Source organism: Dermacentor variabilis, chromosome 2 (genome assembly GCF_050947875.1).
Source record: "Dermacentor variabilis isolate Ectoservices chromosome 2, ASM5094787v1, whole genome shotgun sequence".
Taxonomy (NCBI): Eukaryota; Metazoa; Arthropoda; class Arachnida; order Ixodida; family Ixodidae; genus Dermacentor; species Dermacentor variabilis.
The window spans coordinates 241,972,840-241,998,173 of record NC_134569.1 but is presented as its reverse complement, the minus strand read 5'-3'; the positions used below and the strand labels follow the sequence as shown (position 1 = coordinate 241,998,173).

Below are 25,334 nucleotides of genomic sequence, written 5' to 3'. Positions count from 1 at the left end.
CACTGCAAGTGTTGCCCAGATGGTGAGCTTTCCCTGTGTAACAAGCGAGCACTAGCCCTGGCTGAACCTGCACCAGCTCACTCTCCCATTTTCACCAGTGCACAGGCGAAGATCATGCTGCTTAAGTATGAGAGGCTGAAAAATGAAAAGCGGTTGCCTTGCATTGTTCGAAGCAAAACCCCACAATGCAGCTAAGTCTGTCGAGAGCAAGATTCAGTCGCTGTGCCCAAAAACAAGGTTTGCTTCATGAAGTGTTATGCAGATAACAATTTCTATGGCCATGCTGCTGTTCAACAAAGGCCACAAAGGCTTTCAGGAGTTTTTAGGGGAGTTCGGTATCCACCCAATATGAAGGTCGGTCGCTCTGAGCAACCAGAGCAGAATGGAAAAAAAGAATGTCTCGAATATAGACAGCTGAACCTAAATCTTGTCACTGCAGTGCAGCAAGGAAAGCCCGCTTGGTGGACGAAGAAAGCAAGCGTTCTGAAGGTACCACCTATGCAGCAAGATAATTCTGAAGTGTCGCCCTTCTTCAGCAAACACTGGTCTGTATTCTGGTCAATTTCATGCAAACTGATCATCTGCAATAGTAATAGCAATGGTTAGAAACTTTCAATCACGCTTTTCTCTCGTTTCAATTTTAGGCTGTTTTCATTGCTTGTGCATGAAAATTGGTGTACTTAATGCGACTAACCCATGCATTCTCAAAACAATCCTCGACCCAAAGCTCTTCACCAAGCCAAGCACGGCACCGCCCTGCAGCTGAAGAATGTGCCACACTTCTCAAGAATTGCTGCGGAGTGTCAATGAAGCGCAGTGACCCCTTCTGTTGAGGCGTGGCGGTGCCCTCCGGTTTGTAGACTTGAGGAGGAGTGGAGGGACGTTCCAAAATGCGGCGGTAAATCCTGGTAAAAATTTGCATACACATGCACAGGGATGTGTGGAATGCAGATATCAAGGCATTAGTGCGTTTGGAGCAATTTTGGTCACACAGTAAAATGCCACTAGAACTAAACGTCATTGAAACGAACTATCAAGTTGTACGAACTTTTTTAATTTCCCCACCGAAGTGCCATTGAACCCAATACAAATGACCTTCAGTTGAATGAAATTCAGCGCAGTGCGCATTTCAGTTCTACAAACATATTCCACAGCATCATATTATGTCCCCAGGTCATACTGATAACTTCAAGTAGAACCCATACTTTTGTACCATATTTTTACGCTGAGAACTGCAATTCAAGATGGTACGATGAATAATGAGTCCTATTTTAGGTTTGAACTGGACCAGGCTGGATAGCCAAGCTCGTAGCCAGCCGAAGCCATAGCCACAGCTACAGCTTCAGTCCTACAAACACAAAGAAAAGGCATTCATGTGCTGCTTAATCATGAGCAACAAATGAAAGCACCTGCCTCTAGACAAAAAACAGGATGTTTTGTATAGGCTGGACTCCTGGCAGCATCAAGTCATCTTCCAAGGAAGTGGGCTTGTTAAATAGGGGTGAGCAATGGAGATAATCATACGTGTGACCACGAGGCAACGGTTGGAAATGAATAGTGCTCTTTGTTGACAATGAGCCTATTGCACACGCTCGATGTATGGCTTTAAAATCAAACACGTTTTTCCAATAAACGCAGTTGTAAGTTCAGCACTGTGTGTGCAACATGGATTGGAAAATGCACAACACGTCGTGGTTGCTTAGTGGCTATAGTGTTGGGCTGCTAAGCATGAGATTGAAGGATCAAATCCCGGACACAGCAGCCATATTTCGATGGGGATGAAATGCGAAAACACTCGTGTACTTGGATTTAGGTGCACCTTAGAGAACCCCAGGTGGTCCAAATTATTCCGGAGTCCCTCACTGTGGCGTGCCTCATAATCAGATAGTAGTTTGGTACGTAAAACCCCATAATTAAATTTTTTTTTTTAATGTGCGCAGCTTGGCCTCGCATGCAAAAGGAACATTTCGGTTTCAGCACCCGTGATTCAAGACAAGGCGGTGGAATTCGCAGCGCTTTTCCATGTCACCAGTGTTGAAGCAAGCAGCAGATGGTTGCATTCCTTTCGAGAGCACTACAGAATCACATGGAGACAGGTCTGCAGGAAGCGAGAGATTACTGAATTTTACGCTGAGTGCTAAGCAGTGGAAATCCACTTGAAAATGAGCAGAGTGACAAATAAGTGGGCTGAAATGTCATTTGAACACCCAATGTTTCCTCTAGCTCATGATAACAAAGTGAAACATACTTGTTTCAGTTGAGTAAACTTTCACTTTAACAAACTTTTTTCTGAGGTCCCTTGAAGTTTGTTCAAGTGAAGTTTCGGGGTAGGCATTTTAGAAAACCGCTCATCAATGTGCACAATAATAAAAATTAAGATGACAATTTTGTTCCTTATAATAATAATTAAATAAAGCCAAAAGCAAATAATTATAATGGATTGTACAATGCACTGTCTATATGAGCAATACAGGCTATTTTGTGACCATCACCTAGGTGTTGTATAAAGCCTAAACCTTTCACAAGAGGCCAAGCTTTTCCTACGGTACTTTTAGGGGGCACAGAAAGATAAAATATTCTGGAACCAAACAAATATTCGAACATAGAAGATTAAGCTCTATATTGCGTATAAATTTAATCGCCTGCCGTGGTAGCATAGTGGCTTTGCACTGCTGACCCTGAGGGCATGGGATCAAATCCATGCCACGGCAGCTGCATTTTGATGGTGGCAAAATGCAAAACCCCCTGTGTGCTGTGCATTGGGTGCACATTAAAGAAATCAAGGTGGTCAAAACTAATTAGAAGTCCCTTACTATGATGTGCCTCATAATCATACTGTGGTTCTGGCACATAAAAACCCAGTTTAATTGTAAATAAATTTGATACCAGTTAGCACTATTATAAAAAAAAAAAAAAAATCTCCGAGGAGCATCTACCCTCAAGAGTAATCGAGAGACAGAAAGACAGCAATATGGATAATGAACCAAGTGTGGGCAGATGTCATTATTTAGGAAATTAAGAAAAAAAAGTGGTGTTTGGCAGGCCCTGTAATGCACAGTTTCAGAACAACAAGGTGGAGTCCGAGGGAAGAGAAACGCAATAGGGAATTAGGCAGGACCGCCGCCGCCGTTGTCGTCATCATCATCATCGTCATCCGCCTATTTTATGTCCACTGCAGGACGAAGGCTACTCCCTGCGATCTCCAATTACCCCTGTCCTGCACTAACCGATTCCAACTAGCGCCCGCGAATTTTTCTAATTTCATCGCCCCACCTAGTCTTCTGCCATCATCGACTGCACTTCCCTTCTCTTAGTACTCATTCTGTAACCCTAATGGTCCAAGGGTTATCTAACCTACGCATTACATGACCTGCCCAGCTCCATTTCTTTCTCTTTATGTCGATTAGAATATCGAGTGATAGAATTAGGAAAATCGCAAGTGGCTGCAGTTAGCACAGAACAGGGATAGTTGGAGAATACTTTTGTCTTGCAGTGTTCTTAATTAAGCTGCTGTTGCTACTGATGATGATGTAACAGCCCAGCCAGACCTGATGTATGCTTTAGGGTTCACCAATGTGCAAATTAACTGGGTAATTTGAAATTAGTCACCTTCTGATCAGAGGTGATGAGCCGGAAGGCCTCGGTGACCTGCTTGGCTGTGGCACCCCCTCCAACGTCCAAGAAGTTGGCTGGGCTGCCACCATGTAGCTTGATGATGTCCATGGTTGCCATGGCCAGCCCCGCGCCATTCACTACAACCATAAATCCTCTTGTAGTGTGCGCTTGGCAAAAGCACAACCAAAACACAGAAGCAAGCAAACGAAACCACACAAAAGGTCCTTGTGAAAACCAGCATGCAAGCTTGTAAACACTGTTGGCAGCAACCTCTCTCAACATCTCTCTTTCACAAGACAGAGCAGAACAGCATGGCCATCTGCCACCATGGCTGTCAGTTGTGCTGACTAACCACCCCCAGAGCTAATTTTATACACATACGCAAACAGCCAAGTACAGTAGAAACTTGATTAGGCCCTGTTTTGTACGATGTTTTGGTGGCAATGTTTGAAATCAAGGACGAATAACAAAGAAGAAGTGCCAGTTAGTCAGGCGCACCAGCAGCGTATTAGGTATGGGTTGGTTCAGACTGCTTGCAGGGCAATAACCTCCACAACGAGTTCGACCTTTCTCGCCTTGCGTATGTTGCAAATAAACATACTTTGGAATTTAACAGCACTAAACAGACGAGGATGAAGAAAAAGAAGAACCCGACGCAGCACCATTGTCGTTTTCTTCTTTTCCTTCGTCCTTGTCTGTTTAGTGCTGTTAAATTCCGAAACATGAATTACCACAAGCTCACCCAAGTTTCTCTCCTCCTAGTACAAATAAACATACTCTGGGCCCTTCTGAAATTTCGACCTTATTTGTACAGCTGCCCATTTAATGTAATCTATCATCACACGCTGTGCTGGCTCTCCCCACTAAAGGGCCCTTATGGCTGTCTTGCATGCTGGGCACTCAGTTTGCAAGAGTACGACACACAAGTCGTGTACAGCTCTGGACGCAAGCACACTGATGCTCCCCACTTACCAATTTACTCAAAGGTTGACAGTGTTAGCCCACTCAACACTGCGCTGTCAGCACTCGCAATCTATGACATGCACTCTGAGCAGAGCAAAGACTCTTAGATTTCCTCGCTTTTGGAATTGCTCACTGATTCTGCAACTGTACTGGCATCCAGGACTATACAGTGACACGCGCATTACTTGGGCATTTGCGACCAACCCCTGTACTGTTGCAACTATGTCGCTGAGGGCTGGAAATGGCTCCTGGTAGTACCACGTTATCTTCGGGCTGATTTATGCACATCCTTTCATACCGATCCTTAATGTGTCTGTCCACAGGGGTGCATTAAAGGGACACTGAAGGCAAATACTAAGTCAAGGCAAAGTGATGGATTAGTGCTCGAGAATCTCTATGTCGTCAATATTATCGCGAACAGAGCCTTAATAATCAAGAAATCGAGGTAAATGCAGGACGCGATTAGAGACTCCCCCGGGACATTCAAGCACTTGCCCAATGACGAAAGCACTCCTCAGTTAAATTTTGTCACTAGTACTGAACCACTCTTTGCAAAAAACATCCTTGTATTGTATTATATGATGAAATAAAATGCTACTTGTCCAGTTCCATTTCATGTTTAGAAAAAAGAACTCATTGAATTTACCATTGACATCGACGAGGGTGGTCAAAAGGTTTTGTATTCATTCAACTCTGCACCGCCCACTCTTTCGTGTTTCAGTACTTTCCTGATTCACTAGTGCTGCGCTGGTTTTGCTGACTCGCGAAACTCACACAAACTGCAAGTAGCAGAGAATTCAACTTCCATGTGGTGTTGTGGGATGCCCAAATGGTCTATGCCACTTGAACAAAAAGCAGCTGCAGCGGCGAATCCACCACTCTGTCTTGGCTCGGTACCGCTGTCTGTCATGCAGGGTTTTACTCACTGGCGGCAGGAAAAGGTGGTGATCACGTATGCAACATTACCATTCCCCCGGTTGGGTGGTAAGAGATTTGAATTTCGAAAAGTTTGTTAATTTGAATTAAATGGTGCAAAAGCGACTAAGGCCATGCTGCGCCAGTCACAGGACAGTACAAGATCCAATGTTAAGGCAGCAATAGCTGCATTACCTTAAAGTCGATGTAAATACCCAGTTTCATCTAAAAACTCAAACAAGTTACTGATTGGCGCTAGTGGCTCATCGCCCAATAATAAGGTTGGGTGTAAAGGTATATGCAAGTGATACAAAGTATTGAAATGTTTCCGCCCCTGTATTTCAGTATAGGGACAGGACATAATGATGTGGTTTACTGTAAGCGATTCATGGCATTTCTTGCAAGAAAGTGGGTTTTCTTTTCGAAATATAAAATTGTGTGTTAGATGCGTGTGCCGAATTCGAAGTTGACATAACATCACTTCATAGAACTGTTCTTGGTGACTGCATGATTTCCACTTGCCAAGCAGGGGTTTAGTCATATGTAACTTGTTATTTATGCACAAGTTCCATTCTTGTTGCCATTTTGATGCTACGGCCTACGAATCACTCGGATACTGTTTTTGTATAGAAGTTTTATGTGAGTTATCCTTTTGTGCGATGCCATGGATGCGCTTCTATCTGTTGCTTCATTCCCTGGTATCCCAACATGGCTTGAGACCCAGCAGAATCATATGGTTCCTCCGTATTTCTTATTAAAGACCATGTTTAAGATATCGCCAAGCAGGGGTTCAGACGCGGAGTTTAAGTTTAGAGCTCTCAATCTATCAATTCTCTCTAGGCTATCAATTTGTCACCCACACACCTCTTCACCAGGTGAGGAGGAATGGGCAGGTGGAGAGCCTTTCCTCCTTTCTGGCTTGTGCGAGCCGGTGCACCACTACTTCAATGTGGTGCCATTGCATCTTGTGGACCAATTTTGCAATGTTTTAGGTGAAATTTATGTTCCATGAATGATGACACCTAACATTCCCTTAGTACTTCGCTATGAGAGACATTGCATTTTACATGGAAGAGAAATCTTGGTAACTGGTGTCAACATGTTATCCGTGTTGGAAAGACACTGCCCAGCGAAGCTGTCATCATGATACTTATTACTCGGGTAAGTTGTTTTTGTCAAATATTGCCACTTTATTAACTCATAAAAGAAAGAATTAGGCGCACATTTCATATGAAAAAGCTTGCTCCTACTTCCACTGGTCTCTGAAACAGGCCCCCATAAAACGAATTGCTCATGGCTGCTAATATGACGGCGCATCATACAGAGTATTTACATATTTAATTCACAAATACCATCGTAACAATCAGCTGAAAGAAAAGTTTCGTGGTCAAGATCGCGAGTCAATCAATTGCAAGCGATGAAATGTTTCATGGTGGCCCTTACGGTAGCCTTTATCGACAATATGGTACACCCGTCACGCAACGGTAGCAGTCGACTGTTCTTATGGTGAGGCACACATTGTTCGTGAATCCCTTCAGTTCACTATAACTTCAAACTGAAACCATGAAGTGGTTTTCTACAGCGGCAATTGCAATGCCTAAAGTATACTCGAGGTACTACAGCTCAGCTTAGGGTGCCTAGAAAAGGAAAATTTAAGCACATTCTGCCTCACCATGTCTCAATCCAGCATTGTTTAATTATACAAACAGAGAACTATTCGCTTCGTCAGTGCATAAAAGAGAACCTCGCAAACCTTCATAAGGAACTCAGCACAAGTGTTACATATTTCACTAGATTTTTTTACGCTCCACTAGGGAATTATGATATCTTCAACATGTCCCATACTACTAATGAATGGCGCTTCGGCTTCTTTTTGGATGTAGCCACATGATCCAAAAGGCATATTTCACAAAAAAATTTGGGCCGAGCAGCCTGTGTCAGTTCACCAAACAGATTTGTCATGTACATTCCTCAAGCAAACACTAGTAAATTGTACAAGTGAGTTGAACGTGTAGCATGGAAAATGGAATGTATATTGGTACATTCCTTTTGGTATTCTGCAAACGGCTGTAAGCCTCAATTAGCCTTACTTATTACTTATTTACTTATTAGTCACTTAAAATGAACACGCGAAGAACCGTCTAATTATGAGAAGCAGTTAGGGAAGTAATCTAAACTGCAGCGTCCCCTCCTAGCGATGCCTCTGTGCGTACATTCCTCTTGAAGGATGGTACAGTGAAACCTCGTTAGGCCGTAGTTGGCCATAGCTTGGAAAAAAGTACGTACTAAACGGCAGTACTGTTTAACCGAAATAGCATGAGATCAGCCACTTACCTGTCAAAAACGGAACTCAGAGAGAGTGCGACGAAAGGGGTAAAAGACATGCAGTATTTATTCACTTCTCGCGACAAAAGCGTTATTTTCGTTTGACGCCGCTGCGGCCTAGCAGCAATGACAGCGGCCTCAAGCTTACTGAAGTTGCGAGCCAGCTTTTCAGCCAGCCCCCTCTTCTTGGCAAACACTTGCATGGCAGATTCCTCGTTGGCATTGCATATTCTCCACGCACAGCAGAAGTCGCGGGGCACATTTTCATTGCGGGGTGCTGTTCTCATCACGACGATTGTATTCATGAAGCTGATGTAACCCGTAGCTTCTGCCACGGTCGGGCCTGAATCGTCTGTGCTGTCGCTTTCCGTGTCATCCTTATCACAGTCGCTAGGTGACACTTTGGCAACAACAGACGAAACGATGGTGAAAAGTCTAACCTCATAGCCGACATCTTTTCGCGGTCACAGCAGCACTGCCGAGCAACTTTTTCGCATTCCAAATGCCACACACCCTAGTGAACAGTAGATCTATGTTGTATGCTAGCGCCAACTTTTTCGTGTCATGTTCAATAGCACAAACAATGTCTAATTTTTCTTCTATGCTGAGCACCCGGCGTCTTTTTTATCCGAGCTTCAGCATGACGCGAATCCTTGCTTGCACGACGCCACAACGCTCTCTGGCACGGCCTTGAAATGATGTTGATGTTTATGTAGCTTCACGCACAAACGCACAGGGTGCTTGGAGGCCGTTGTTCTGATCTCTGAGGCTTGTTGTTCTGCTTGGCCGCCCGATGGAGATGATGCACCACCATGTTTGTGCAATGAAAAATGGAAGCACCACATGTTAACCGATACGTATGCAATAAGCTGGTATGGTTTTATGGATACAAAACACATTATGTTCAATGGCCACTGAGTTGGGGATTTGACTTTACTACTTCTAAAACGAAACTACTTAAGCAGGTACGGTTTAATGAGGTTTTACTGTAACTTATATCTCCTCGTTGTTATACGAACACTCCTGCGCTCCACAGTTATTCACGACTGCATGCGCCATCGCTCCTATTGGCCTCGCCTAGCCTGTTCAGTGCGGCATTATGTCAGTGCCTGTGGGCTCTGTCAATGCCGAAAGAAACCCTATACGCTTCCCGCTGGGTATCTTCAGTCCAACATCCCACGTGAGCCCTTCCGTGTCGGTTTGGACCTTCTCCGACCTTTCCTACATTTGCTTCAGGAAACAAATGGGTTGCCGTCACTACCGATTGCACGACAAGCTTTGCAATGACACGAGTGCTGGCGACCAGCTGTGCTACGGATGTGGTGGACTTTCTGCTTCGTAACGTAATTTTAGTACACGGTGCCCCATGTCAATTGCTGACTGATCGAGGCCGTACCGTCCTGTCTAGAGTCGTTGATGATGTTCTGCACTGCTGCTCCATGCAGCACAAGGTCACCACATCATACCATCCCCAGACGAACGGGCTCACCAAGAGCTCCAATCGGACTTTAACAGACACGCTTTCAAAGTACACGTCGACTGACCACCGTGGTTTGGACCTTACACTGCCATACGTGACGTTCGCATATAATTCCCCCCGCCACAACACTGCCCTTTTACCTTTTGTTCGGACGTGAACCAACTTTATCGTTGGACACATTTGTTCTTTCCCTTCCCACTTTGACTAGCGAATATGCATGCGATGCCATTGCCCAGGCTGACTACGCATGGCAGATAACCCATAGTAGACTTCATGCTTCCCAAGACAATAAGAAGCAGCTTTACAACCAGCCACACTGCGATGAACGTTTTACTTCGGTTGCTCTCGTGCTACTATGGTCCCCCTCCTGACGTGCGGCCTTTTCGAAAAGCCTCGCCAAATGGGCCCATAACGCGTCCTTCGACAAGTGACCGACGTCACGTACGAAATTGTGTTCGCTAGTCCCACTACATCTTCCTTCCGTTGTACAGCGAAGTCATCCACGTTTCGAGACTCTAGCGTTACCACCCTTCCTCTGCGGTAGGCTCTTAGTGGTGCCCGGCTGGCGCTTCTGCCGCCGAGGATTATGCTACATGCTATTAAAAGACGACGATGTCAACCCTTGGATTTAGTGGGACGTACCCATAAGTGGCCACTGCTAATCTGATGATGACGATGTGCCTTTATTGTTGTTGGCCAACTCCCACGTTGGCCAGTGCTTGCTACCCTCGTAAATACACCCGGTAAATAGTTTCCCTAGTGTGCTTCCACACAACAATATTTTGTGCAAAGGCTCGAAACTCATTTTTCACAGCACATGTGCTCACCCAGTTTCTGGGAAGGTGTAGCTCTGCCAGCTATCGAACACATTGGCTCACAGACTTAACTTAAAACAGCTGAAATGCTTGATGTTCTGCTTGGAAATGTTTTCAAACTTTAATGTCTATTTGAAATAAACAAGTTAATAAGAACCCAACAGGAAAATCATTTCTGCACTATATCTAATTTTGCCAGTCAAGAGGATGAATGAGATCAGACAATTAAAAGAATAAACTTGGTTTTTCTTCAAAATTAGGCTGTCACCCAATTTTCTTTCCTGTTACGTTTCCATTTCTTGAATACAGCAGTTGGCAGTATGATGGTGCGGCACTACTCTGTGCCAAGCAACTTTTTTTTTTTCTGTAGCCGTGCAGTTGAGTTCCCTACGTGGCTTCCGCTACAAGCTTTGGGCAAAAGCGAGTCGCGTCACTCACCAAGGCACCCGATGTCCCCGTCGAGCGCGATGTAGTTGAGGTTGCTCTCGTGCGCCTGCTTCTCGCGAATGTCCTGCTGGGTCCAATCACGCAAGTCAAACAGCTCCTTCTGCCGGAAAGCCGCATTGTCGTCGAAGCGGCACTTGGCATCCAGGCAGTAGACTGCACAGACACACCATCGTTCTCATCTGGTGTAAGTCTACACACCTCTAAATGCCATGCACGTGCCCGTAGCCTAATAAGCCCCTGCCCCCCAGAGCATGAATCATCATTTTCTGGCACTGCGAGCACTCAACGCAACATTCTGACAAGTTTTCAAAATCACAAAATGATATGGCAAGTTCTCATCTTTTCTATTTGAAAGGCATAACAACACACAAAGTTTCTAGATGCATTTCCGGACCATGTCAACCTTAAAAGTAAGAAAAACACTATGGTCAAAGCCAAGAAATATAAAAATTTGGTGAAAAATACTAAAAACATAACGAGGTCTCAAATCCGGAACACTGATGCCTTCAGGTAGCTTGTGTGGGTTTATCGCTCAGTTGCCTTCACCCAAAAGGATCACGTACTCGTGACGCCTGTGGCACAAAGGATGTTCAACATCTACCGCCAAGGTTTGCGAGTGGTGGCGCTGGCTAACCCTCTCAAGTTTAACCCTCTAGTAGTAACACATAAATACCCAAGAAAGTGTATGGGGAAACGGCACCGCAGTAGCTCAATTGGTTAGAGCATCGCACGCGTAATGCGAAGACGTGGGATCGTTCCCAACCTGCGGCAAGTTGTTTTTTCATTAACTTTCCTCGCCATTAATTTATCATTTCTTTAATTCAATTAGTAAGCACATGTAATTTCCCCCATGTTGTCCTTGGTGTGTTTGGTGGCTTCTCATGATATAAAATTGTTTAGTTATTCATGCTGTGGACTGTTTGTTTTAATATCCCAAACTTTTTCTGCGGGGCTGTAATCAGAGTTTTCATATTTGCTGTTTGATCTGCACCACAGACAAATAGAAATATCCATGAAGTTTATTCATGCAGGATTTCTTTGTTGCAGGCAAAAATTTTGTTTGCTGTTATATACCGTTTCTATAAATCGGGTGCCGGTGTTGCAGAACAGGTGTAAAAAATTGCACTTGTCTGAAGAATTGCACTGTGAAAACTTGGTCAGCAACTGTACTCATATTCTTCTGAAATCAGTTTTGCCCTGAACTGGACACAAGCCAGAAGTTGTGAAATTATTGCAGCCGTTATGATAATTATAAACAAGCTCCATAAATATTGGACATTGTATCATAAATTCGTAAATGCTGGTAAGTATGCATTCCACAACTACTATGCTCTCTCTTCACTATGCACATGAACAAAAATTTTGTTCTGACTCAGAAGCCACTGAATGACTTCAGTGAGGAACAGGAATGTTTACAAGTAATAGAATGTAATAAACTTATTTTTTCAATACACTTAGAAATTACCTTCCATAGTAAGAATGTTTGCACACAGAAGTGCGCTAACTGACAAACGTGATGCATGAAAAATGACGGCAACATAGAATTCTCAGAATTAAGAAGCCTCCACTCTAAACACTTTCTCTATTTGCATTTCCGTTATTAAAAATAAACGATCTACCCTTTTCTCACAAATAATGTACTATCAGTTTTAGCTTTTGGTAGATGTCAACTCGGTATTTTTGAGCTGAAGTCTACAGAAATCTGCAATGTCTGACATTAATCAGAGCTTACGACCAATGCTACAAGCATAATTTTTCTGCTCTAATAGCACTGCTGCTCATCCCAGAGGTGCCGGCAGTAAAGCGTTTTTGTAGAACCGTTTCCACACAAAAAAAGCTTTTAGATGCTCTTCCTGATAAATGTCAGTACAGAGTGCTCCACACATGAATTACTAGGTGTAACTGTTTCTTTATTTCCTTCTTTATTAGAACATAAAGTATATGAATATATTTCGTCTGCAACAATGCTTCTGAACGGGACATTGGCCTGAATGACAAACTTTAATGTGACACGAACAAAGGAAACAATTAAGAAAATAGGCACAAAAATTAAATTCCTTATGTGCCACTAATGTGTACACTGAGCTTGTCTTTTAGATAAAGAAACATCCAAAAACACAATTCCAGCATTGAAAAAGTGGCCGTTATTGCTGGAGCTGCCTCGCGTTGCCATCTTTAATATCAAGGAGAGCGAGACTTCCGCTGTGTTTCCACCAACGACGGCCACTAGAAATAACTTCTCTAGGGAGCTGGTGCTATCTGGCATTGCAGCAGTCATGGCAAAATGATAAAACCACTGCCAGTCAACTGTGGAACGTAGCTGATGGAAGGAAATTTTTGGATGAGTATAAGATTCATCACTGGTGTCCTATTGGCTAAGACACCTGGGCAAGTGAGACTAACTTTGGTGTGGGAATGCTTAATCAGAATATGTTTCCTTTACTTGGACTTTAATGACTTTAATGGAAGAATTGCAAACACAGACATGCCCCATGCTTCCATAAAACTGCCAGCACAGGTGCCTTGAGTTTCGGTATACAAACTCAACTGTTCTGCCGCCGTCATATCCAACCCTAGACAAACGAAGGCAGTTTGCCACATTTGCACAGCCTCTCTCTCTATTTATTTTTTATATCCTTACAGACCTATGTTGTTGTTGTCCTCGATGAGCGGGTTGATTTCAATCAATGTAGCATCATACTTGAGGAACACATTGTACAAGTTCTCGATCAGGGTCACTGCCTGTAACAAGGAGAAGGGAATGTACATGTTTAGGGCATCTGTGCCACGCAATACTATTTATCGCAACAAGATCTTGCACTTCGGTATAATTTATGCTGGGTTGTCACGATACAAACATCATGAGCAACAAATGGCAGCTGCACTCACTGTGCAGGCAGCCTTGCCTGCATGCTGCTGCTATGCTCTGGAATGCTGAAATCCTTTAAACAAATGTATCGAAACAAACACCGTTCTTAAACCTAGTTTGTTTGTCAGCTGAGCTTCACTTCTGTGTATGAGATTAGTTAGGCTGGCCTGGCCGTGTGTCAGGTTTGTGGATTCGAGCAACCTGCTCATGGCTTAAAGGGTCCTTTACCAGGTTCGAGCATTGCAAATAGACAAGCACGGCGTATAGGTCATGCAATGAAGATCATGCCAGCAAATTATCAAACTGGTCAGCGTGAAGAAAACTGGTCAGCGTGAAGAAAGAAAATAGCCGTTGATTTTATTAGCCTGTTGGTAGCTTGCCATGCTGATGCTGTCATGTTGTGGTGATGGTGAACAACTACAGCAACACAATGCAAGCCATGGAACTAAATGTTTATTGGTTAAACCTGTGCCCAGCAGAACCAGTAACACTCAGAACAATAATAGCATAAACTATGATACTTTCAAGTCCATCTTTCCTTTGAACTAGGATGGTGTTGAGGCCTACACTACATATAACAATGTCAAAAAGAAAGAAAAATCTGATCGTTACACGCAATCATCGCTATATCTGAAAAGCTGGCAAACGTAACTTTATAGATCTGAACCCTGTAAACGGCACCTGTAAACGGCACGTAAAGCGTTAGGCATGCTAAAGTAGTCAGAAATCAGCACTTGCTCTTGCTTGTACAATTTCAGGTTTGCAACCGCAGTGTGCATCGCGTCCAGCCACTGCGCGAACAATGGAACCAATCCTTTAGCGTGCATGAAATCAATGAGCGACTGGATTAACAGCTGTGTACTTTACGTGAACATCGAGGTCGGCGTCAAAGACGGGCCATTGTCAATCTTGTCACCACTGCTGCTGCTGTCGTTGCCTCCATCACACAATGCCATGACAACAGTCGCTTCATCAGAGATCTCGTCGCAGAATGAGGCAACACTGTCTGTACTCAGAAACACCTCCATCACAGCACCACCTGTTCCATCGTCAGTCGAGACATGCTCCCAGAGCTTGGTAATGTCTGTGCCTTCCACCGTGTTTGTTTCACTGTCATGGGTGATTTCACCATGGTGCACAAAGCCTGTTTTTCTGAGACAGTTGTTTATGGTGGAAAACAGTCCCAACCCTTTTTCTGTTGATTGGCAGCCTTCACAGCCCTCGGTTTTCGGAATCGTCCATATCGTCAACTCCGTGAGCTCATACTTCTTTGAAACCTGCCAAGTTTGCCGCCAACAGAGCGGAAAGCTGCGTTGATGCCATCTTCTATAAACTGGGCTGTCTGCTGCTTTGGGGCTGCTTCCGCAGCACAGTTCAGCTAGCGTTGAGGGAGAGAGAGGTGGTAGAAAAGGCGGGTGCCACCACGCCGCTTCACTTTTCTTTTTTTTTTTTTTTTCCTCTTTCCGACGTTTATGGAGCATGATCCTGGGCGACGCGCAACACAGTGATGATGATGATTTACAGGCATCCCCTTTGAAACGGGGCGAGCACAAATAGTCAGCTAGCCTGCTTTAGTTAATCCGGTATGCTACAGTACATGCTTTTCATTCAAGTATTTTTTGTATACATCTCCTTAGCCTTCTTTTTTTCCCCCTCAAAACTTCTCTATCTACCATGCACCCCTACCTATGTCTGTAACAGATCCGGTCACTTCCACCTCTTCCCAGCCTTTTTTCACCAATACTCCAATACCAATACCAATACCCAATACTCTAAGCATCTCTTCCTTATCTCGACGGCTTAGTGCTTCTGTTCACTTTAAATCCAAGCACTGGGTGAATCCCTTCGCGTTACATTAGGATGTGCTGAGTGATCTCTGGACTTTTGCTGCAGCATACACAGGTCTCCTCTAGTTCCGAACATTTGCTTTGGTATGTTTTTGTCCTTAGGCAACCGGCTCGAGCCTCAAATAGCAAGGCACTGCCCTTTGTGCTATCTTGTGGATTTTCCCTTGTAATTTCTTTCTTCTCATTCTTGTAAATCTCCATGGTGCTTTTTGGTTCCATTCTTAGCATCCAATTAACTGTCTCTGCTTTTGTCACTCTCTTTCTGATGACTCCTGGTTGCCTATTTACAGTTTCAATTACCCTGTACATGGTTGCCAACTTTTTCGACCTCTTCCTCCACAGTTTTCAAGCACAGATAATTGTGTACTTTAGCTCCCCATTTATTTTCATCCATGTTCCTGAGTCTTTCTTCAAAACTAATTTTGCTCTGCACTTGTCCGACTTCAAACGAGGCCTGACCCATGTCACCCTGCACTGCCTCATTTGCGGTTTAACCGGGGGCTCCCAAAGCGAGCCGGCCTACCGATCTTTGGCTAACTTCCAACCCCGACAAGATACCCGACTTTGAGCACAGAATGGTACTGGCGAACATGAGCGCTGGTACCATTACTGATTTCCAGATTCTACACAACACCTCACATTTAATGGGGCCCCAAAGTTTCGTTATTGCAACATTCCGCTTACCCTTTATCTTTAGATAATCCTGGTGAATGCTTAAGTTTTTCCTTCGTTCCTGTATATGCCAAGGGATTTATACTGCCTGATTATGAGTATGGCTTGCTGTTGCACTCTTTCAAAGTCTCATGGTGGTAAACCTGATGCAAGGAACATCTGAGTTAGGAAAACCCTTTATGGGGCGTGAGCATAAGAAAGACACATATATAAAGAAATCACGCGTTACAAAACCCAAAAGCAAAAGAAATCTAACACACGACAAACTATCTACAAAGCGAGTTAATTGAGAATGTTGTCTAAAATCCTTACACACACGACGTGCTGTGACGTTCAATATTTTTACATCAAGTCCATCATCATCATCATCATCATCATCGTCCATTAACTCAAGCCATAGTTGTCGCTGCTTCCGATGAATGTCGTTAGGCCCGCCGATGCGTCGTGGACTCGACGTCGCTGCGTCCGACGTTCGGCCCACGGTGGACCGGGCCAGCAAGTCAGGGCAATGGGATGACCGAGGCACCTGGATCGCCCGGTCGACTTTTCTTAGCCTGCGGATCATAGCCGCAGGTAGTCCGGGAAACGGCTCCATCAGCCTGTAGCTGTGCGGTCTCCGGTGGAGTGCCCGCTCAGCCCACGAGTAGTGGCCGCGGCAGCTGAAGAACAGGTTCCACTGGGTTGCCGCAATCTCCGCGCTCCACCCGCCCTGTCCAGCCTACTGCTCCTTCTGCCCCTCGTCATTCCAGAGCGTAGCTGCGCCGCTCTCTTTTTCTGTTGGCGACGCAGCTCCACGTGCACTTTTCCACTTCTTCTTCTTTCATATATGATATTCTTTTTATTCGGACGCTCTTATTTCCTAACTTCTTTGTTTCTTTATTTTTTCCAGTGACTCCTCGTGCTTTCTTGTCCTCTTCTTATCTTCTGCTCTTTCTTTATAGGTTCATGACACGCTGACACCCCTGGTATGAACGGATGCAGGGCGGCTGGTGCCTGCGCCAACTGCAATGCGATGCACTGCGCCAACTTGTGATGCTCTCCGTAGTGTTTGCAATCGGCGGGCGGGACGCGCTGTGCGGTAATTGCAGCAGATACGAACTCACGTAGGCAAATTTTTTAGTGTTTTATCTGACATACGGTCCATAACATATCGTTATATACCGTAAAAACCTGCGTATAATATGAGGATTTTTTCCTATTATATTAGCGTCCCAAATTTTTGCCTCGCACTATATGTGGATTTGAACGAAAACTTCAGTCAGAAATTTGGGCTAGAAGTTTTGGTTTCGTTATTGCTGCATGGCTATGGCTTGACTTTGTTATTGCTGCGTGGCTATGGTTTGGCTTCCTTATTTCTGCATGGCTACGGCTTGGTTTCATTACTGCTGCGTGACTACAGCATCGTTTCTTGTGACTACAGCATTGTTGAGTGTGCACCTTGGCAGCACACGTGCGAACCACGTTTCGAGAAGTGCATTTTTTTTGTTCCGCAGTGAAGGACCAAGATGTCTGGACCACAAAAACAGTACTCGGCTGCTTTCAAGAGAAAGGTTATTTTAGCTGCACAGGACATCGGCAACAGCGCGGCCAGGAGGCAGTTTGGCGTCAACGAGGGAAGCATTCGAGGATGGTGTCGACAGAAGGAAGCCCTTTTCGTGTGCAGCAGAGCGTGAAGAAGCTTTCGCGGCTCAAACAGTGGGACATTCCCGGAAATTGAACTCGCTCTGATGGAGTTCGTATGCCAACAGCAAGCCGCACATCTAGCTGTGAGTGTAGAGCTTATGCAGGCAAAATCTAAGGAGCTTGCAAGAGAAAAAGGGCTACCGAGCTCCGCCTTCAAAGCGAGCAAGCAGTGGATTTATCGCTACATGTGCTGTGCTGGATTTTCCTTATGCCACCGAACTTCAATTTTGCAAAAGCTGCCCGAATTGTTCAATGAGCTGCTTGTGGCTTTTCAGCGCCATGTTATTTCGCTGTGCAAGTCCAAGTACTTCCAGCTAGGGCAAATCGGCAATGCTGACCAAACGTCGGTTTATCTGGACATGCCATAACCCCTCACCATGCATGAAAAGGGCACTTAAGTTTATGGCCGGCCCACTGCAAACGAGAAAATTCAAGTTACCGTCATGTCGTCGTGCGCGGAAGACGGATGCAAGCTCCCGTCATATGTCATCTTCACGCGCAAGGCAGTGCCTAAAGGTGAGGAGCTGCCAAAAAATTTGGTCATGAGATGCCATGAGAAAGGCTGGATGAACGAAAATCTTGTGCTCGACTGGGTAAAGTCCATCTGGTGTAGGTGGCCCGGCGCACTGTTGTTGTTCCTGTCCATCCTTGTGCTGGACGCATTTCGTTGCCATTTGTCCGACGCAGTGAAGAGGCTGTTGTGCGAATCTGGCACTGAACTCGTCGTTGTTGCGGGTGGGATGATGTCTCAGCTGCAGGATGTTTGCGTGAACAAGCCGTTCAAGGACATGGTCAAGCGGTGTTACACAGATTGGATGCACTCAGGTGAGCCTACAGTGACGCCAACCGGGCGGCTGAAGCAGGCTTCGCCAGCCACGCTATGCAAGTGGATTGTGGACGCATGGGCCAGCACACCAGAGGATCTTGTGCATCGCGCATTCAAGAGTGTGGCATCTCGAACGCGCTCGATGGCACAGGGGATGAGTACCTCTGGGAAGATATGTCCAACAAGGAACTATCCGATGAGAGCGCAGATGAGGAAGACAGTGATTGAAATGCAGAGTGCAATTTAAATAAATGTTTTCCTCAAGTTTTCCTAACTCGTATTATATGCGGATAAAGCTTTTTTTTTTTCCGTTTCGTGTCCCAAAACTTTCACCTCGTATTATATGCGGGTTTGTATTATACGTGGGTTTTTACGGTATGCTTTCTTTTCGCATAGCCCTAATGCATAAGCTGATACTCTTAAGTCTACTCATCGTTAGAACCGATATATTGTTATATGTGGTATGTACTGTGTTGTAAGTGGACTGCACTGTACAGTCAAATCTCGATATAACAATCATGCTGGACTGCCGAAAATTGTTCGTTATTTTGAAATATTGTTGTAATGAAAAACTTGCGGTTATAAGCCAGTGGACAAACCTAGGAATGAAAATTACGTACCTTGGCAGTATACGCTCGTGCAGACAAGCATACTCTCAAATAAAAATGTTTCATTCACTTCAAAGCTGCTTTATTTGAATAAATCATTGATTTTCTTCTGGCACGTGCAGCACGCACAACCGATTAGGAATGCGTCTACATCTACCACTTTGCGCAATACCTCATCGGGTATGTCACTGCATCGAGCGATGAAGGTGCAGACTTTGTTCGTGTGTTCGGTGACCATCAATGTTCGACACGATCTCATCTTCTGTGTTCGGTGACCCACAGTCGTCTTCCTTTGATTCGTCGTCGTCACTGGAGATGTCATGAACGCAGTTAACAATCTCTCCGGTTGTCAGGTTTGCTGCCATTAGTGCTGCACTGTCTCTGTCCATGTAGTCGTCGAAGGAAGACTGTGAAGAGCAGTTCTGCAACCTCGGTCCACAGGTCTCCTGGGTTGTTATCGGTCACCTCCAGGTCATTTTCAAGCTGCACAGGCGCTTTGAGAATCCCTTCTTTTCGCCAGCAGTTGCTAATGGTGGACACCTTCAAGTTCCACCAAGCTCCCATGAACATTTCCGATGCCTGACGAATATTGATTGCAGTTGGCTGCTTTAGGCGGAAGTTGATAATCAAATGCTGCACAAGCCGCTTACGAAATTCTGCTTTCACACTCTTTATAATGCCCTGGTCTAGGGATTGTAGCAAGGACGTGTGGTTTGGCGGCAGAAACTCCAAGCGAACGTTCACAATGTGAGCAGAGCAGTTGTCAACAACCAGTAGAATTCTTCAGTCATCCCTCCTCAGTTCGTCGTTGAGTTTGATGATCCACTGGGGAAAGAGTTCTCTGGTCATCGAGGCTCATTTGTTGGCGCGGTAATCGTACAGTAACAGCGTGCCGTTTCTCATGCGGTGAGGCTTTGCCTACTTGCCGATGACGAAGAGCTTAATTTTCTTCGTGCCTGTTGCATTGCAGCGGAGCAGGACTGTCACAAGAAGATGTGACTTATTCGTTCCTTTGCACTGCTGCCCTTTGAAGTGCATAGCCTGGTCTGGCAGCAGCTGATAAAAACATTCTGTCTCTTCCGCATTGAAAATATTGTCTTCAGAGTACGATTCAGCCATCTCTAGAAAACGAACATTGCGCCAGGAATCTGCGCCTTCTCTATCAACAGCTTTTTCCTTACCCGAGACTACCTCCCAAGTTATTCTGTTCTTTTGACGGAAACGAAACAGCTAACTCGCACTGGCGTTGAATTTCAAGTGCATCGGCAAATTCGTGGGCTTTTTCTTGAAGTATTGGGCCAGACACGGGAATGTTTTGCAGTCTGGCATCTTTGAACCACATGAAAACAGCTTGGTCCACATTTTGAAAGTTTCCCAGTTGCAGCCGTTTCCTCGTAGGAGCGAGTTGCAATTCCCGGTGAAGCTTGACAATCTTGTCTCGGTCTTTCAAAATGGTCGCGACGGTCAATGGGGTAATGCCATGCTGTCTGCACACGTCGATTTGCTTTTTCCCTGCGTCAATTTCCTGCAATACATCCATTTTGTCCTGCAGCAAAAGCTGCTTTCGCTTCTTCTTGGCACCGTCACTAGCTGCATTCATCGTTGGATCTTGCGCGAACATTGCCAAACCTTTCTCGTGAAGTTTTTGGTGAAGTTTGTGGTGAAGCAGTTGGCACTCGACATGGTGATGATGACAGCTACTGCACTCGCGGTTTCTGTTTCATGCAAGAGTTGCGGCGCTGTTACTTTTAGCCGAATTCGTAGTACTGATGTTGCTTGGCTATAAAGGTGAAAATAAACTATGTGCGTTATTCTTAAATATACACTGTATTGAAATTTGTAGTTCGGAAATTTCTTTACATTGAAGGTATAGGCAATCTGGCGGGGATATTGAAAATATTCGCAAATTTGAGAAATTTGTTAACGTGGGGTTCGTAGTACCAAGATTTGACTGTACTTGCGTCTGTGTGGATTTCTGTATCGGCGACTTGGTCGAAGTGTGCAAGTTCCAGTGGCAAGTGCAGGCGCTGTTTAAGCCCATGGAATGCTTCGAATTGTGGAGTTTCCCACTTAAAACTCGACATCTCATTTTGTGAGATGAGTCAGTGGCTTGGCATTATGAGAGAAGTCCTTGACAAAATGCCTATACAGTCGCACCCACTTATAGCAATATTCAAGTGCCACGGAAATTCCATTGTTATAGCCAATAATCATTGTAACGAAGCTGCATGAAAAAAAAAAAAAACTACATAAGGGGATGGCATAGCTGTTCTGAGAAAACTATAATGGCAGGGAGGCTGATGGCTCTTCCCACTACCTTCCTCCATCCAGCTGCTGATTGTACTGACTCGTTTAACTGTTTAACTTTGCTTCCCATGTGCTCCGATCACGTGCAACAAGCAGTAGCTGTCAGCATTCAAGAAAAGTAGTGCTATAACAGCTGCAGCAAAGACGAGTCACAGGTGGCAAGTGGCATGTGAGCTCTGCCAAGGCGTCCCTAGGGTGGCCCTAAAAGGGGCCTTTTAAGAATGCAAGAAGGTTGCCGCAGCTGCCTCTCCGCGTGAGAAATCCAGAAGAAATGCTGGGGCAAGATCGCCACAAGCATCTTGCCACACACTTCTCACTGGCTTGAATGAGAAAACCCCATGTCCACCACTCTTGCATGTTTTACATGAAGCTTGTTGACATCCTTCTCCAAGGCATCTAGGTGCTCCACGTAGTGCAGCGGAAGGTCTCTCATGAAAACGAAGCCCCGGGGGTCTGAATCATCTTAATCATCTGCAGGGCCTCTTGCGAGGACAACTTTGAGGCCCTACCATGTGCGTCATCGCTGCCGCCGCCAGCGTCACTGTCGCCGTTGCTATGCTATGCAAGCACATTTGCGACGATCGCCTCATTGGTTAGAAGCACTTTGTTTGCGAATCTATAGCAGTACGCTTTTTTTCACTGGCAACACTGTGGATTGCCGATGATAAGCGGGTGGATCGGCCATCTTCCATTTTGGCGGCAAGCCAAATGATGCTAAGAAATCACGTGGCCAGGAACAACTTCGATGCCACCGAAAAAGATTTGCACGGATGACTTAATCCATTCGCAGAACTGCGCAGAATGAAGGGCTAGCGAGCAATCTGAGAGAAGTGCTGTCAGAGAAGTTGGCACAGTCCATTCGTGTTTCGGAGGGTGATGCAGCATAGAGCTATGAGCAAAGCCCATTTGTGTTCATCGTTATAACCAATAATATGGCATGGGGGCATCGTAGTAAGTGGGTTGTTTCACCATAGAAAACATACAAAAGTTGACAGTAGAGCAGCTTCTCACTGCTATAACTTATATGTTGTTAAAACTGGTATCGTTATAAGTGGGTTCGACTGTAGTAGGAACAGAAGCCAAGGAATCTTCACACCATCTTGTTGTCAACGGCCTGCAGGAATCTTGCTATGGAAGCTGTCTTATGCTTATCAAGATGAACTGTGGACTTGCTGATGATGTGGCCCAGGAAGAGGAGCTCTTCCTACGCAAATTGGAACTTTTTCGGCTTCAGGGTGAGTCCCGATAACCATAAAACACAGTCACTTGGCTGTCGTCCTGCCCATGGGAAGGTCAACAAAGTTCCCCCATTGGTCGAAGTTTTGGCGCGATCCGGGCCTTGCTTGGCGTGCTCGTGCAAAATAACAAGCGAAATAACCGAGGCCTTCCATATCAAAAAGTGCACCAATATGCACGTGAGCAATCTACAGTACTAACTGACGGGGAATTTGCTTTTTTGAACGCCACGTGATTTCTTAGAATGTGCACAACCTCTGTGTTGTTTATACATATTTTTTAAATATATATTTTTAGTACATTATTTATTTATTTTATTCTAAATGCTCTGGCACATGCACGATTTAGTTGACATCCATCCGTCCATGTCTGTGTGTGTGTGCTTACACATGCAACTTCCTATACTATATATACACACGTGTCACTTCCTTTCTAAAAATAAACTGAGTTGCGAGTCGACACCTGTGTGTTTGTTACCTTTGCCCTGTGTCTCGTTGCAGTGCAGTTTCATAATGAACAGCTACCAGCTTGGCCAACTTTCAGTATCTTTATAAGGCCTTAACAAATATGAAGGATATGACAAAAGGGACAGGGGAACATGATGACATCACTAGTGAGCACAAAGCCTATGTTGCATATTCTCTCATGCTGCACCATGATTTAAGAGCAAGGAGACAGGGCTTCTTCAATTTTCCACTTCTGGCTACCCGCGGGCTGCCAGAGCCAGCCAGAGCATCTTTATTTTTCTCGGAGTGCTCCGCTACCCATGGCTACCCATGGGCTGCCAGAACCTGCCACGACGATTTTGGTCTGGCTGCTCTCGGGATGTTCTCTGGCTAGCAGATGACTAAAGAGGCGATGGGTGCTCACTGCCATCTTTGCGGGGACTTCACGGATTGCAAAGCGGGCGCTTGAGGACTTAAATTTACCTCGCTCAGCCAACTGTCTACGGTCATCTTTGGATTTCCTTACTTCTAGCATTATCTTTCTAGGCGCTAACACTCCATTCCATACTGCGAAGTGGGGTGATACAAGCAGTGGTGAACCGTCTGAAGCTTTTGTGTGTGTGTGCATGTGTGTCCCTTGAAGGCTTCTTCGCGACGATCAGTGCGCTGCACTCTCATGCATGCATGTGATCTGCATCGTGTTCCACACAAGTTGTAGACACTAATTCACACATTGCAGTACACTTTGGGTTTGTCTTTCTCTAGTGGCGTTCCTTTTCACATATCTCGCATGTGTGTATATCTCCTTTTCTGCAGTTAGCGAAGGCTTTGCAGCTAGCCCGTGTTAGCTCCGTCTCTCCGTCGTATGCTTGGATGGCAGCTCGAAACCAATGTGTGTCCGAACTGCAGGCCGTTGAGCTAAGAATGCACTGATTGAGCAATAGGCACACGTACATTAGACACACGTACGTTGGCTTATTGCTCTTATGATCGCGACCAATGTTGTTTTTCGTGTGAAACGTATCGCTGGTCAAAGGCGGCGAGCATTTTCATGTGCCAGCGGCATCCCCAGCTGCTTAGGGTCAAAATGACAAGCACCATCAGCCACAACAAACTTTCTGAAATCGAAGCCCAAGCAGGTCGGCATGAAATTTTATGCGTATAAGCCATATCTGATAACCTGCTTTTTCATGTCTTGTAAAGTGATGACACAACACCAACTCATCAATGTCGCCGGTGGGTGACATGATCGCTGTGAGCAGGGATCCTCGAGCTATCGCTTTCGAGGATACGATCACTTACACGTGATTTCGCATCTTGTCATCAGATGCGTCGGAGGCCATCTGTTGCGCTGCGCAAGGTGAGGTTGGCCCAGTGCATGTCGTGCGCCGAGTCACGGGAAAGTGCTCGTATCCCTGAATGCAACTATATATTTTCAAGCTGGTGACGCATAAATGAGCCGACTACGTTGAGTGCGCGCCGGCCTCTGCCATGCTGGTAGCGTGTTTACATTCGGCCAGCTGTTCCCGCGATCGATTTTGCAAACTTTGGGCAGGTTCCAGTTGTCTTGGGATCCCAGCCCATGTGACTTCCTATCAGGACCAGAACTAGCTGGCTGCCATCTGGCTGCCAGCGGGCTGCCAGAACTCTGAAAATCGAAGAGACCCCATTCATTTCGCTGCTGGTCCCCCATCCCCTGCCTCACAAGGACAGACGTCATCTGCATTACAGGGCACCATGAAAGGGCCACTTTCTTACAGCGTAGCATTTCACCCAAAAAGAATGGAGGTACTTGCCCCGTCAACTGCAGCCGGGTGGAAACCAAGCCTTTGGACCAGCTCAGCAGTGCTGGCCTTGTCAACACCCTGGTTGATGTCAATGGGCAGCTTTAGGATCGCCTCGGGGTTTTCCTTGGCCACTTCCTCAATGTTGACCCCACCCTGGGATGAGGCGACAATCACTGGGCCCTGCAAACAGCAGTCATTCTCACATCCTTTGGGTGCCAAGCAGAAGATGCTAAATATAAAACAGCTTACGAGAGAACCAGGGTTAATTGTACCCACACGTGACAAAAGTGCAGAGGACAATTACCTGAGGACTCTTACCATCTGAAGTCACACGCACGGGCATATGTCACCGTAATGTGCCCTAATTAGCCTCCCTGAGACCAACAACTACACGGGTGCCCTTTCCCCCGAGCTCGGTTCAGCCTAGCACTTCCTTGCTGCAGCAGTTGCCCACAGGCACACTACAAGTTGGTTACGCGAGACCTTTGCTCCG

At 45.4% G+C, this 25,334-nt stretch overlaps 1 protein-coding gene across 2 annotated transcripts in view; it reads right to left on the bottom strand.

Moving 5' to 3' along the window:
- ScsbetaA (Succinyl-coenzyme A synthetase beta subunit, ADP-forming) overlaps positions 1-25,334 on the bottom strand; it is a 55,330-nt gene that overhangs the window by 12,626 nt on the left and 17,370 nt on the right. For both annotated transcript variants that reach the window (XM_075682777.1, XM_075682778.1), the window contains exons 5-8: positions 24,847-25,021; positions 13,206-13,298; positions 10,552-10,713; positions 3,610-3,752 (exon numbers count right to left, since the gene is read on the bottom strand). In XM_075682777.1, the coding sequence (XP_075538892.1) occupies positions 3,610-3,752; positions 10,552-10,713; positions 13,206-13,298; positions 24,847-25,021 (573 nt within the window). The remainder of the gene's footprint in view (positions 1-3,609; positions 3,753-10,551; positions 10,714-13,205; positions 13,299-24,846; positions 25,022-25,334) is intronic.